At 31.2% G+C, this 16,309-nt stretch overlaps 1 protein-coding gene and 1 pseudogene across 1 annotated transcript; both read left to right on the top strand.

Moving 5' to 3' along the window:
* Nucleotides 1-2,470: 2,470 nt before the first annotated feature.
* On the top strand, nt 2,471-4,659 carry LOC110632641 (6,7,8-trihydroxycoumarin synthase). The gene is given in 3 exon segments (XM_021780932.2): nt 2,471-3,460; nt 3,463-3,509; nt 3,876-4,659. Coding segments are annotated over 3 exon segments (1,503 nt in total). The 5' UTR covers nt 2,471-2,610; the 3' UTR covers nt 4,482-4,659.
* A 603-nt stretch (nt 4,660-5,262) lies between these two features.
* On the top strand, nt 5,263-15,243 carry LOC131169020 (RNA cytidine acetyltransferase 1-like; annotated as a pseudogene).
* The last annotated feature ends 1,066 nt before the right edge of the window (nt 15,244-16,309 follow it).

Raw genomic sequence — 16,309 nt, 5'->3', positions numbered from 1 at the left:
ATCCCAATATCTATAAATTATTAAATATATTCAATATATTAAAAATATTATATTAAATATTTAATAAAATTTAATTTTTTTAAATGAAAGTGCATGTGTACAATATGGACCAATAATTTCTAATAAATATCTAGTTAATATATCTATGACGAGAGCCATGACCTCATCTTTGAAAAAAAAAAAAGCCAAAATACTTAAATTATCTCTATTATCCCTACTTTTGATTGTGGATTTTCAATATAGACACATTATACACTTAATTTCTAAATTTTTCTTTTATATATATATAAAAGGTAATATATTTATTTATTTAATCGTACTTTTTAAATGTATTAACAAAAGAATAATATTGATTAATTTGTAAAGGGTTATGTTAAAATATAATTTTATATAGCCAATTTGAGAAAATTTTCATTAAATTTGAGTTTTAATTAGAATTAAAAGAATCAATTTTTTTAATAATAATGCAATTAAATAAAATTTTTTTCCTATAAAATTTAATTCGCCCAAATAATATTAACTTTTGGTGATTTGATTTGATTATATTGAATTTGTATGGGATTTTAAGAAACTCTTCTCTAACTGGTCAATCAAACACTGTGCAGCCTTACCGTCCACTTCAATAATTGAAAACAAACAAAGCCAAAGACGTATCGGGTTGGGATTCGTCAGTTTGATCGGTTGGTGGGGAACAATCTTTTATAATATAAAATTTATTAATTTTTAATTAAAGTGATATAAAATATCGCGTGGCTATTGATAATCGCTTTTTGGGTTATTTGTATTGACGGATAAGGGATAGAGCCAGAAAATTTTTATTAAAGAGTCCATCATAATATATATATATATATATATATATATATATATATATATATATATATATATATATATATATATATAGTAAATAAAAATAATATAAAATTTTCAATTAAAAAATTATAATAAAATTTATATAATAAATATAAATATTAATCATTATATAACTTTATAATACAAATTATATAATTTAAAAAAATAGAAATAATCAATATTAAAGTATTTTATTAAATTCTTGCATAAAATTCACAAATCTCAAATAAAAAAAATAAATATAAATGCTAAATAAATAGATTATATGGTATAATAGTTTAAGATTAAAAAAATAATTAAAATTAAAGAAATATAAAAAAATAAAAATTCATAAAATAATTAAATAAATATATCAATTAAAAAATAAATCTATATTTAAATTCATTTATCTAAAATTCGTATAAAAGTTGTGACTTGTATAAATATATATAAATATAAATAAAATATTTTTTTAATTTTAATAAAATAAATAAAAATAAATAAATAAACGAAAAAGAATATATATGTAAAATGAGAATTTCATTTAATTTTAAATTATGCGACAAGAAAATATTAGGTTGGCTTAAATTTAATTGTCAAATAATAACTACTAATCAAAATTTATTTTATAGATTTAAAAATTTGAGTAATTAATTTTTATTTAAATTATTTATTTATTTAATAAAAATTAAGTAATTTTAATATTTCAATTTAAATCATAATAAGTAAATTATAAATTATTAAGAGTCAATAAAAAATTTAAGAGGGCCAGTTAAAAAAATTATTATACTTATTTTAATTTTTTAAAAATATTTAGAGAAACTAAATAAAAATTTAAAAATTTAATTAATAAAAAATTAAAATTTAATATACCTATTAAAAAATTTTTGAAAATATCTAGAGGGGCTAACAACTAAAATATTTTTTTTTTTAAATACAAATGTAACATACAAAGAAGTGGCCCCCACCCAACCATCCACCTACCCTCCCTTAGCCCCTTCCCCATCCCTAATCGTAACATTTATCAAATTAAAAATAATTATATTTTCATAAATTAATAATTTTAGGTAAATAAGTTTATAAATACTGAAATATTTAATTATACAATTTGGATTGGTAGAGAGGGGAGAAAAATTTGAGAGAAATTAATTATAATTTTTAATTAATTAAAATTATTTTTAATAAGTGTTAAATTAATAAAAAAATACATAATTTTTTAATTTAATAAGTGCTACATAGTCCATATCAGTAAAAATAATCTAAAAACAATTTACTGAAAGCCACATGGATTATCTTATTTTAAATTAATAATTAAATAATTTTGTGTTACAAATTAAACTTGAGATACTTTAACAGTTAGTTATTTAAAGTAACAGTATTCCATAGAAATGACTGTTAGAGTTGTTAAATATAAAAATAGTTATATTATCTTTTTAGATTTTAGTTAAAATATTTTCATAACTTTTAAAAGTTGAAACAGTAATTTTTCATGAATCACTATTTTAATTTTTAAATGTTATTATAAATGATGCACAGAATTATATTCAATTAATTAAAATACTAAAAGCTAATTTAGAAACTTATTGCGGTGCCCATGTCAAAACAAAAATTTCTAAGGTTATAAATATCCAACCTTAACGCATGAAGTGAGAGATGCATAGAAACAGTAGCTCGTGACTGTTCTAGAGTTTTGGGTTTGGTCTTGGGTTATTGAGTTCATAAACAGAGTTTTTCTTTTTTTCCTCACTTGTGAAGAGGAAGGAGAGGTTATAACTCAAACACATGATCATGGTTTCTTTTGTCTTCCTTGCATTAGTTCTTCCTATCTTCCTCTTGCTTCTTCTCCGAAATCACAAAGCTAGAACAAATATTCATTTGCCACCAGGCCCCCGAGGGCTTCCCTTCATAGGCAACTTACATCAAGTTGATAACTCATCCTCTTATCTCTACCTATGGAAACTTTCTCAGAAGTACGGACCTCTAATGTCCTTGCGTATAGGTTTTGTACCAATCCTAGTGGCTTCCTCAGCCAAAATAGCTAAAGAAATAATGAAAACCCATGATCTTTTATTTTGTGGTAGGCCTTCCATGCTTAGCCAGCAGAAGTTGTCCTACAATGGCTTAGACTTGGCCTTTGCACCTTATGGTTCTTATTGGAAAGAGATGAGGAAGATATGTGTAATTCATCTCTTCAACTCTAATAGAGTGAGAAGTTTCCGTCCCATTAGAGAGTCTGAGGTTTCCCATATGCTTGGAAAGATCTCGAATTCAGTTGTTGCTTCCAAACCTGTAGATTTGACTGAGGCTGTGATGTCCCTTACAAGAATTATAATTTGTAAGGTTACTTTTGGGCAGGGGTACAAGGAAGAGGGGAGTGAAGAAAGTACTAGATTTCAAGCTTTGCTTAGGGAAATTGAAACCCTTTTCACAAGTTTCTTTGTTTCAGACTATTTTCCTTTCATGGGTTTTGTTGATAAATTTACTGGATTGATCCATCGCTTGGAAAAAAATTTCCAAAATTTTGACAATTTTTATGATAAGATGATTCAAGAACACCTTGATTCTTGTAGATCAAAGCTTCATGATCATCAAGAAGACATTCTTGATATCTTGCTTCAAATTCAGAATGATCCTCTCTTAAAGTTCATGTCACCTTCAATCACATCAAAGCAATGCTAATGGTTGTTATTACATTACTTTTTATTCTTATTTTTTTTTTCTAATATATCATTTTAACACAAAAATAATTTATCTTACCTTTCTTTTCTTTTCTTTTTCATAACCAACAGACACAATTTTTTGGATTTTTCAATGAATTTATTGATTAAAATTTTCCTTATTTTTGTGGTTTTTTTCACTTTATAATAACTCAAATTTAACGATTTGTTCACTTATTCATTAATAAAATGAGAAAATTATACTATTTATGGATGTAATTAATAAGCTTTTCCCAATTAATTAATTTCAAGGTAAGCTTTTGTATTATAATTTTCTCATATGCTTCCCTGCACCCATTGATAATTCTATCTTTTCACCCCATGTTACAGAATATATTTACTGGTGGAACAGACAATAATGCAGCTGCTGTGATTTGGGCCATGACATTCCTGATGAAGAATCCGATAAAAATGAAGAAAGCTCAAGAAGAAGTCAGGCGTATTGCAGGAAAGAATGGTTTTATAAATGAAGATGAAATCCAAAAACTATCTTATCTGAAAGCAGTGGTGAAGGAGACAATGAGATTACAACCTACAATTCCCATAATCCCAAGAGAAACATCTCAGCATTGCAATTTAGATGGTTTCCAGATACCTCCCAAAACTGTAGTTCATGTGAATGTATGGGCAATTGGAAGAGACCCTGAAGTTTGGGAAAACCCAGAAGAGTTTTGTCCTGAGAGATTCATCAATAAATCTATTGATTTGAAAGGGCAAAATTTTGAGCTAATCCCATTTGGAGCTGGCAGAAGAGTGTGTCCTGGTATGGTTATGGGCCTGACAACTGTGGAGTTAGCTCTTGCTAATTTACTTTACATATTTGACTGGGAATTGCCTATTGGAATGAGCAATGAAGACTTGGACATGGAAGTGCAGCCAGGCCTCACCATGCATAAGAAAAATGCTCTTCGCCTCATGGCTAGGAAGTATATTTGAGATGAATAAGAGTTTTAAGTGTTACTTACAGTTATAATATATAGGTGCATTATGCCTTATCTATTTTTCTAATTTGGTGTAAATTATCCTTGTGCTTAATATATATGTTTAGTAGTTTATTTGTAATATGAAGTTGGATGATAATTTACAATTCAATAAACTTTTCACTTGTTTTATATATCTAGGCACATGGAAATGACCCATTTTCTATAGGAGCATGACATGTGTACTATCATCATTAGTTTGGATTTTTGGTTTCATCTATTAAAAATTTATATAAAACTCAATTTGTTAATATTAATTTAAATTATTTAAATTTAAAATTATATTTATGTAAGACTTAATCCTACTTAATAATAATAATAGACCAAGTTTTAATAAAGATATAGACCTATAAACAGTAGATATAACTTATAAATGTGACAAGCTAATTAATTTATTGGATCATTCTAATATAATATACTTTCATAAATAAGTTATACAAATTAAATATATATTTATTATTAAAAAATCTAAATATGTCACCTCTTCGGGACTTAAGCAAATTAGAGATTGTAATTATTCTCAATTCAATTTAATTTCTTTTGAATATGATCAATTTTTTTTTACTTCATCTTGATTTTGATATTGTATGGAATGAATTTCTGTAATTCACATTGATAATAATATATTATTATTTTTTATAAAAATTATTTTTATGTATTTAAATATTATAATTTTAATAAATATATAATAAATTTATATTATATAATAATAAATTAAATTAAAAAATAAACTCACTTGCCATGCTCGTAAGAAAGTCTTCGTCCCGCCTTCCATCTTCTGCGGCGCAAGAACGGTGGACGAACCCGGCCCGGCCTATTGCCATTCATACGTCAAACAGATGCGGTTCAAGCAGAACCCGTTCATAGACTAAACGTCTACCCTAGCATGGGTTCAATGGTCGAATTTAACCGCCATCTTATAAAACCCTCGCATAAGCCCTAAAAACACAGAGAGTGGAGTGTAACAGAAGCAGAGCAATCTTAAGCTCAAAACTCAAAATCTGCAGAAGAACAATATCATAATTAATCGATAAGGCCAAAGCTTAAGCTTCACCTTGCTTACTTCTCGAGGTGAAGAGAAAAGGAGGAATAAAATGAGAAAGAAGGTGGACGAGCGTATCAGAACTCTCATTGAAAATGGCGTCAAATTACGGCACCGTTCTATGTTCCTCATCATCGGTGACAAGTCGCGCGACCAGGCAATCCATTCTTTTATACTATTCCTCATTTCCTACCTGTTCCAAGTCTGCCAAATGATGGAGCTTGGAATTTGGTTTTTGTATTTAAAATTTTTAGGGATTTAGAAATGTGGATTCCAATTGGGTTATGGAAGTTTATTTACTTGCTAAAGTTTTTATTTTATGGAGATTGTTAATCTTCACTATATGCTAAGCAAGGCAGTGGTCAAATCCAGGCCTACTGTCTTATGGTGCTATAAAGACAAGCTTGAACTTAGCAGGTTTCTTCTTTATCTTTATAATTTCATTTTTTATGTTTTCGGGCAGGGTCTTGGAGGGATATTCATTTTGGTGCTAAAGTTTTGAATGTTTTAGTTGTAGCAATGTTCATGATATAGTAGTCTTAGTTTTGAAATTAACTGCTTAATGTAATCATGAATGATGTTTGGGTTGATTATGGTTATGCAGTCACAAGAAAAAGAGAGCGAAACAGATAAAAAAGCTAATGCAGAGGGGACTGTTGGATCCTGAGAAAGTTGATCCTTTCTCACTTTTTGTTGAAACCGGAGGACTAACGTATTGCTTGTACAAGGATTCTGAAAGAATACTTGGGAATACTTTTGGAATGTGCATATTGCAGGTGACTCTTCCATTTGCCTTTTACTAGCTTTTGCAACTGCAAATATCTCTTAACGACTGTTTATTGTGGTCTCTTCCACTTTGATTATGTTGATAATGTTTCCTTTATGGTAGGACTTTGAGTCTTTGACTCCAAATCTCTTGGCTGGAACAATAGAGACAGTAGAAGGTGGTGGATTGATTGTCTTGCTGTTACGGTCTCTCTCCTAATTGACCAGTCTTTACACCATGGTCATGGTATAAATTCATATCGCCTGTAGCTAAATAGCTTTTTAGTTTGGCCTTTATGAGCAGGATGCTATAACAAACATTTTACTACTTGACACGAGATATTTCTTTTTAAAACAGTTTTATGCATTCCTTTAAGATTTTATGAGTTATATTATACTTTTTCTAGAGATCATGATTTTCTCTAAAATCTTAAGTTGTTTGGTGTTAGATGGAGTTATCATCTCTGGAAATTATGTTTAGATTTGTCATTTAAACATATGCTGAAATGTGCATATGCTTATTGGGGATGCTCCATTATCAATATGACACAAGGAGTTAGATGTTTTTTGGTCAAGTGATATTGGTTGCAAAGTTGATGAAAACATTTGCAGACCTGTCAAGACTCGAGATTTAATGGTCTGGTTAGTTGATTGTATGCATCAATTGCATTCTGAAGGTGTTGATTTTGGTAAAGTAATAACCAAGTGATATACGGAGAAGACGCCCATGTGCTTCATTTATAAACAAACCTCTAGAGACTTGAAGAGTTATATTCTGGTTGGCTCACTGAGTACATAAGTTGAATTGTGTAGCAATTGAATTTGGTAAATAAAAGGCTTCAACAACTGCATTCATATTAAGTCTCTTCCTATCAATGCATCAAAAAGGTAAAATTTTAAGTGCATTCGTGTTGTGTATGCGCTTGTGTAACTGAGGTCTAAATTATATGTATTGTGTGTATTAACAGGGTCTAAATACTTCAAATATATTCTGTGTAAGCAATATGGCATTATTTTTTTGTCAATTTGGTTGATCGTATCTGTTGCATTTGTGCTCTCATGCCTAGCTTATCTCTTGAATTTCAATAATGTCTGTGAAGGATGTTTTAATGGTGACAAAGTTTTTGAATCAAATGACCAATTTTTATTACAGTAAACACTATAATTTATTTTCCTTCCTCAACAGGTTTGTGCATATATGTGGCCTTACATGTATACTTTCGACTCTTATTTTTTTAGGTCTATTTTTTATTTATTTTACCTAAAATACTTTGAAATGTTGTCTTTGGATGATACCTCAAAAATCTGAACTGTAAAAAAGGGAGAAATACTGAAAGGAAACTCTCAATGAATTAAGCATCCTGTGGAATGTTTTTCTGCTGCACAAAATTGACTTGTTAGATAAAATTTCCTTCTTGATTTGCAAGTCTATATTTAAAGTTTATACTGATCCCTTAACATATTATGCTTGGTACGTTATGGGCTTATGGCACTGTTGATGAGTAGTTTCAGCAGTTGAGCGTGCTTGAAATATGATAACTATGTTGGTGGCAGTTCATTCCTTACAATATCATTAGTTGACAGTTGAAGAATGCATGTCTCTTACAATTTTACTAGTGATGATATTATTTAATCCTGTGACCATTATAAGTGTTACAATTTTGTGATAAGATTCATGAGACAGCCTCGTCTTCATACTTCAATATTTGCTTGAACCATAAGCATAAAGCTTTATTGAAAGTTTGCTTATTGCAGGATGTCCATGAGAGGTTTCGTACTGAATCCCATTCTGTGGTTATGGATGATGAGCTGAATATTTTACCAATTTCATCTCACATACGGTCAATTACTCCAGTTCCAGTTAAAGAGGTAATAGTTCTTTTTGACAATTTTAGCATTGCAGACATGAAATTTATGATGTGGAAATGTTTCAAAATGTTTTCACTATGTGTTGTTTCTTGTTAATTGCAGTTTTTGCTTTATCATAGCATCGTGGCAAAAAATTTTAATGAAGCTTTTGTTTTGTTCGATCTTTTCTAGTGAGATTTTCTTATTATGATTAGCTGATATCATTAATTGATGCACAAAGTATTCAACTTTTACAAAACCTTTTCTTTTCTCCCTCTTGGATTAAAGGACTCTGAAGGTCTTTCAGAAGCAGAACGAGACCTGAAGAATTTGAAGGATCAACTGCATGATGATTTTCCCGTTGGTCCTCTAATAAAAAAGTGTTGCACGCTAGATCAGGTAGAGAATGCTTGGCATGTATCTTGATTTTCATTCTATTTTTTAACTGATGTGACTGACACTTAAAATGGCTTTAGCGGCATGTAAAAACTTTCGACCTTTGAACAGGGAAAAGCTGTCATCACATTTCTTGATGCAATTTTGGATAAGACACTACGTAGTACACTTGCTTTACTTGCTGCTCGTGGCCGTGGAAAATCTTCTGCACTTGGTTTAGCAGTTGCTGGAGCTATTGCAGCTGGGTAATGTGAATTATTAAATTCTACACTTTTCATATGTATTGCATGTATGCATGTGAGTGTGTGTGAATTTATGTTTTTTGCTTCCTTGATTTGTTATTCCAATGAGAAAAATCACCTTTACAGGTATTCAAATATATTTGTAACCGCACCCAGCCCTGAAAACTTGAAAACTTTGTTTGAGTTCATCTGCAAGGGTTTTGATGCACTTGAATATAAGGTACAATTTTTTTCTCCTCTCTTGCTGGAAGGAATGAAATGTTCCCTTGGTTATATTATTCATCATGCTTTTTTTTTCTTTTTTTTTTTTTGCAATTTTTAATGTTCTACTTTTCTAGTTGTATGTGGTCTGAAACTAGCAATATGTTATAGCCATTTATATATTTCCTGGTTACTTTAACATATGTGAATTAAGCAATATAAATTATGAATTTCACAACATTGTGAGATAGCATACCAGTCGGTCATGCAATGATTATTCTTTGATCTGACGACATATATTATGATCTATGAAGAAAATATGGAGTCCATGTTGCCGTCTTGTGGGCTGACAAGCTCAGCCTATATAAGTTCAACAAAAAAGTTATAACACTTAGCTTCCTTTTTTTTTTCTTTTTCTTTTTAAGTAAATAACATTTAGCTTTTTCTTTGAAGGAAATAACATTTAGTTTTAACCATCTGTTTTGTGCTATGAATATCCAGATTTTGTTTCAGGTATTTTGTTCGAAAACCTTTTTCTTTTAATGTATGCCTTTCCTGTTTTAGATGAGTTTCCCATTTGTTTTATTTTATCTATTTGTTTAAATTTGCACTGCTGTAAAAATGTTAATTAGCTATTATTTATTATAAGCTTATATTGCAGGCTTCTTTTACGGGAACATATTGATTATGATATTGTGAAAAGTGCAAATCCTGAGTTCAAGAGAGCAACTGTGCGGATCAATATCTATAAACAGCACAGACAAACGATTCAGGTTAGGAGATTTAAATGGATGTTTCATGCAAAGTGATGTGTTCTTGTCAGTGTCTTGTTTGTTGGTGCATGAGCACAGCTATAGATCATGTGCTTGATTATTTATGTTTCTGTGTTGTTTCTTACAGTACATACAGCCACATGAACATGAAAAGCTCTCCCAAGTGGAACTACTGGTAGTTGATGAGGCTGCTGCCATTCCATTGCCAGTTGTGAAGTCCCTGCTGGGTCCATACTTGGTCTTCCTTTCATCTACTGTGAATGGGTATGTTATTGACTTGCATTGGGAGTTTCATTTTTCACAATAAACAATCAACCTGCATGCTTAATGCACTACTTGAGTTTAGGAGTCTAGTTCTAGTTCTAGTTCTAGTTCAAGTATCTCCATACTCATATACTGTTACTGTATGGTTTTTCCCATTTCAAGCTATGAAGGCACTGGTCGTTCTTTGTCGCTAAAACTTCTGCAGCAACTGGAAGAACAAAGCCACATGACTGCCAAGAATGTGGAGGGTTCTCTTTCTGGTATATCTGATCTTTACATGGCTTTTGTAGCTATGAGTCAATAGTATGCAAGAAACCTTCTGTTAATATTATTTTATCTTAGTGGGTAGTCACTAGTCACTCTGATGAGCATATTGCTTGTTATAAGATCAACTTTGTTTTTTGTGGAACCCGTGTATATGTTGAATGTTATGGGCAAATGCTAAATTCCTTTGATCTGAATGCTTAACTTCAACCTAATTGCAACTTACTTGAGAATATAACTTACAACCTCACTCCAGAAATATGAGGAATATTATTTTGTTTCCTAGAGTCTAGACATCTAGTCAATCAGGCTAATTTATTTGGCCTTCTTATTTGCTCAATCTCCTCAAATGAAATTGGTGACAAAGAGTTCAGTAATTTAGAATGAATAAGATAACTAATCCATCATTGAACTATATGTTTAGGCTAATGCAAGGCCTAATAAAAATTATCTAGAATGAACTATTGTTTGAATGTTCTTTTTGCTTTTTATAATCCATGGATTGCACACCACTAAGAGTTATTTTCTTTTACAATACTTGGTATCTGACAACTTGTTTTTAAATGTGTAGATGATTTGTTTGAAAGATTTTATGAGTTCACCATTGTGTTGCCTGCAGGTCGTCTTTTCAAAAAGATAGAGCTTAACGAGTCTATCAGATATGCTTCTGCTGATCCAATTGAATCCTGGCTTAATGCTTTACTTTGCTTGGATGTTACAAATTCCATACCTAGTATCAGAAGGTTGGTATTAAATCATTAAAGATGTGGGAGCTGAAAACAGCCTCCATCGTCTCCATAAAGACCCTCTATAAAAATCATTTCTATATTCTATATTCTTGTTGATGCAATTCTTTTCTGGAATTAGATTACCTCCACCCAGTGAGTGTGATCTCTATTATGTTAATCGGGATACGCTTTTTTCCTATCACAAAGACAGTGAGTTGTTTTTGCAGGTAAAATACTTCATGATTCAATATTTTCCTAGTATTATTATTGTTCAGCATTGTGATACAAACTGGTTGACTGATTCTCATCTATATTAATTTGTGCAGCGAATGATGGCATTATATGTTGCATCTCACTATAAAAATTCTCCTAATGATTTACAACTAATGGCCGATGCTCCTGCACATCATTTGTTTGTGTTACTTGGTATATACTCTCTTTGAGCTGATTTTATTTGATTTAGTCGTTGTGCAAGAAGTGTCCTCTAATCTTGTATATGCAGGCCCTGTTGATGAGTCAGAAAATAAACTTCCTGACATCTTATGTGTCATTCAGGTAACCTATTGAAGACATGTTTTAAATATTTCTGACATGTTTTAAATATTTCTATCTGTTGCTACAATATAGTCATATATCGAGTACAATGATCAATATTCAAAATTATCATTTGTCTCCTTTATGAATTGTGATTCTTGAAATTTGCATTTCATAATCTCCTTCCTGCATTCTTCCAATTGGTTTCTACACACTGTAACTTATATTTCTTCAATTAATTTTATGTTTTCAATCCACTGTTATTGTATTTTATTATCTAATAGTAAATTTCCTCAACCAAAGAAATTAGTTCCTCTTATTGTTGCTTTCTCAATGATGATGTTTATTTTCATCTAATATATAATATACCCTCTATGCTAGTCCAAGATTCTAACTCAACCTCTACTTTGCTCTATTCTCTTCTTTAACTCATTGTTTTGATTCCTATGAACTTTCTGTTTCCTCAAATCTTACTAGGTATTTTCAATCAGCTTGTGTCCATGCATTCCAGATAGACAGGCTCTTCATATCATTTTCTTAGACTTGATATGTACCTTTTTATGTTGAGTTTTGTGCTAATTTATTTTCTTGAATCACAGTAAGCCGTCTTCGCAATCTGAAGTCTTTACAAGAATACTATATATATGATGTTGATGGTCATGTCACTTGGTCAATTCATTGACAGGTCAGTCTTGAAGGCCAGATTTCTCGTAAATCTGCAGTCAAAAGTTTAAGTGATGGCCATCAACCATTTGGTGATCAAATTCCTTGGAAATTCTGTGAGCAATTCCGGGACACAGTTTTCCCCAGCCTTTCGGGTGCTCGTATCGTACGCATTGCCACCCATCCAAGTGCCATGAAGGTAGTTCTTTATTCCATACATTCCAAATTATTTACTTATTTTTTCTGAAATCTAAACGTTGTCATGCATTGTAATACTTTCTGGGGGGTTAATGCAGCTTGGTTATGGTTCTGCCGCAATGGAACTTTTAACAAGGTATGTGCATCTTTGACTTACTTCTAACCTCGTCAGTAAACTAGATGTCGAAACGGACCTTGTTAGGATGTTAAGGTATTTATGGGAAGACTAATTCTTTGTAAAAAGAGGCGATGGAAGAAATGTGATTGAATTCAACAAACAATGAATATATTTCGGTTATTTTTCTTGGTTCATTATGCTAAACACGAAGTTTCCTCTAAAAGCTTAGGTTGTTGAGTGTGGACATTATTGTACTTGACATATTGTACAGTTAAACCAAGAATAAGGATGCTCGACTTTCAAATAATGGTCCAATTGTGTCAACTTTATAGCCTGAAGATTGCTCCTGTTTAGGTACATGGGCTATTAAATGCACAGAAGATTAGTTGGATCTAGATGATTATGGCAGATGCAATGCAAGCGCCCCAAAACTTAATGTTCTATGAAGGCATTATGCCAATGTTGGAATGTGGAGCAATTGCTTCCTCTAGAAATAGTGCCTGTGGTTGGTATTGTATTGAGATGTTTATTTTGCTCTAAATCTTTGCCAGGTTTCAGTAACTCGCAATTCCACACGAGTATGTAACCATTGTTGAAAGATATTTTACTTGCATTAAAACTGAGCATTATCTTTGTAATCAAGAGGCACATTCTTGACTGATGAGTGATGATTCATGAAGCTGAGGCTAAAGATACACTACTATATCCTTAAACCCATGCAAAAAATGATTTTATCAGTTTGAGGATATAATTGCAACTATTCTTTTTTCCTTTTTTATGAAGCTCAATAATGAATTGTTGAACAATCCTGGAAATCATTCATGCTCCAATACTATCACCATCTCATTGGTGTAAAACATATCTTATTTGAAAGATAGTGATCTTTTATTGGCAATATAATTAATTAATATTAATTTAACAGTGTTGAAAGATTTTTCAAGCACTTTATCATCAAATTTGTAATTAAAAGATGTTTATGTGCTTTTCTTGCTACATTTGTTCCAGATATTAGACATTGTTCAGATCCTTGCTCGTCTATATTTTCAAGGGAAGCTTCCTATTACGATGTCATATGTTCATTGGCTTGCAGCATCAGAACATTACATACATGGAGGTTTGATTCTCAACTAAGCCATTAGATAATTTATCACATACGTAAATGCATGTGCACATGGTTGTGTTCACTTGCACTCACACATGGGTGCACAAGAGTGGATATGGAGTTTTTGGACCTCCTTGGGCATCATGTTTCTTTTGGAAAAAGTGGATTACAAACTGCTTATTGCTCAAGAATCTACTTCTTTTGTCTGAGGCTCGGATGCCAAAAACTTCCAGCTCCTATAATTTATCAAATGGCAGTGGTTGATCTGTGAAGTTCTTTTATATATATATATATATATATATATATATATATATATATATATATATATATATATATATATATAATTTTTACTTATTTTGTACTTGAGCATTCTCCCACTGATTTGTTATTACAGGAACAAATGAAGTTGGAAAGGACGCAGATTCTGTCTCTTTTCATAAAGGTTATGAAGAAGTTCCATAAATATCTTTATGGTATTGCATCCAATGAGATTGAATCAACTTTACCCCGATTAAAAGAGGTAAGCTTAGAGAAATCCAAACCTTGTGTGCCAGAATGAATAATGTTTAGAGATGCATGTCACATGTTGGGTACATTATATAGCTGTCATTAATAAGGTGATGTTGGATGCGGTGCTATAGTAAAGCAACATCTGAAGCAAAAGCTTGACTGGGTACCACGATATGAGTAGCATTACTAGTATCTATGACTGAGTAGACATCATCAAGATGCGTGTCAGTGGGATTGAATCAAGAATCTATCTGAGAATATAGATTCAGATTGAAGGCAACTTGCTTTGATTAACTAGATTTTCCATACTGTATTCTTCAACCTTTTTTCTGAAGAACTGTGTTTTCTGTCCATTTTTTCCTTGAATTTTTAATTGATGACATGAAATGTTGATCTGATCAAATTTTTTATTCAGAGAGTGCTGGAACCTCACAACATCTCTGTGGAGGATGATCTCAATGAAGCAGCAAAACAAGTTGAGGTATGCTCCATTTATTTTAGCTCTCTTTTTCCTTTGTTTAATCTAGTTGTCTCTTTCTATGTTTTCTGAGTGCTGAACTGACTGTAGGATGGGATGAAAACCAAAATGGAGGGTATGCTGAATCCTGAGCTTCTCCAACAGTATGCCATAGTCGACAGAGAAGGTGATTTTGAGAATGCATTGAAAAATGGTGGAAAGATAACCTCAGGTGGCCTTATTAGTGTGAAATCCAGTAGAACTAGAGTGGAAAAACATGGAAAGCATGATGGTCACAAGAATGGGAAAAAGCGGAAAGGGGATAACGGCTCCAAATCAAATAAAAAGAGCAAATCTTAATCAGCAATCATAATGATATTCTGAGAATATTAGTCATTCTTGAAAGCCTCGTGAAAGGTGAGTAGGGTGGATGCCCGCTGCATTTAGTGTTGTTAACCATTCATGACGCGAAAATTTACTTTAGGTGGTTCAGAATTTTGGAACTAAAGACCGAGTACTTGATTTACTGGTAACACATAATTTTTGGTTGTTGTAAATAACATACACGGTTGCATTTGATTAAAAAAAAATTCTGTTATTTGTTTGTTGATTAGGGTGATGTCTCTGGTTGTATAAGGCTGACCATGGTTAATTAGCGCGACTGGAATCACCAAGTTTGATCTGTTGGGTTGGTCGTACACTTCATTAAATTCGCAGGCCTACGTGGCCACGTGTAGTTGGATATTCTGATGGCTTGACATAGGAAGTGATGTGCATCGAACAATGAGCATTGTTCAAGACGAGCCACCGAGTCTCCAGTAATTTTGATTTCAATTCAATTTCTATTTTTAACGAAATGGAAACATCATTAATGAAGAAATTGAGATAGAAGACTCCAGCCCTAATACATTTGAATTCATTACTTTTTTCCGGTAGAGATGGTAGGATGGGTATTCGCGAAAAATATTTTATCTTAATTTAAATTTAATTAATATTATTAAAATTTAAATTTATTTTAAATTCATTTAAAATTTATTTTGAACAATATGAATGTATTTTAAAACTCGATTATTATTACTTGAAAAAAAATTTAATCTTCTTTAATTTTATATATTTTAATTAATATTTTGTATAAAAAATAATTTTAATAATTTATATTTTAAAATTTTAATAATTTTATAAAATATTTAAATTCTATTTTATATATAATAAAATATATAAAAATATATAAATATTATTATAAAAATATATATTTTATATTTAATTAAGTATTTATGTAAACGGATTCGAATAATAGATCTCAACATGTAAAATCCGAACTCGATTATATAATACCCAAACCCGTCCTATTAGAGTTCGGTCGAATCGAGTACTCGCAAAAATCCGATCCGTTGTCATTCCTAATCCCTGTCTCATAAAGAAAAAGATTGAAGGCCTGAGTAAGAAGAAAAAGTCAACATCCCAACTCGGTAACTATCACCAGAAATGACGCTATCACTGCCTGCCTACAGGGAACCAGCCACCATCGAGTTTCACTAAAGCAGTCCAACCATAAAGAACAGAGCCCTTAAACAAAAAACTAATGAGCAAGGTAGCAATCCATGTTGGCCAAGGGAACGAAGAGCCATGGAAATGCTAGATAAGTAGGGAATAAGCATGGCAGAACTCGACTTCTCTAT

The sequence above is a fragment of the Hevea brasiliensis genome, chromosome 7, assembly GCF_030052815.1.
Source record: "Hevea brasiliensis isolate MT/VB/25A 57/8 chromosome 7, ASM3005281v1, whole genome shotgun sequence".
In the NCBI taxonomy this organism is placed as follows: Eukaryota; Viridiplantae; Streptophyta; class Magnoliopsida; order Malpighiales; family Euphorbiaceae; genus Hevea; species Hevea brasiliensis.
Note: the sequence above shows the minus strand (reverse complement) of the source record. Positions and strands in the feature narration are given on the sequence as shown.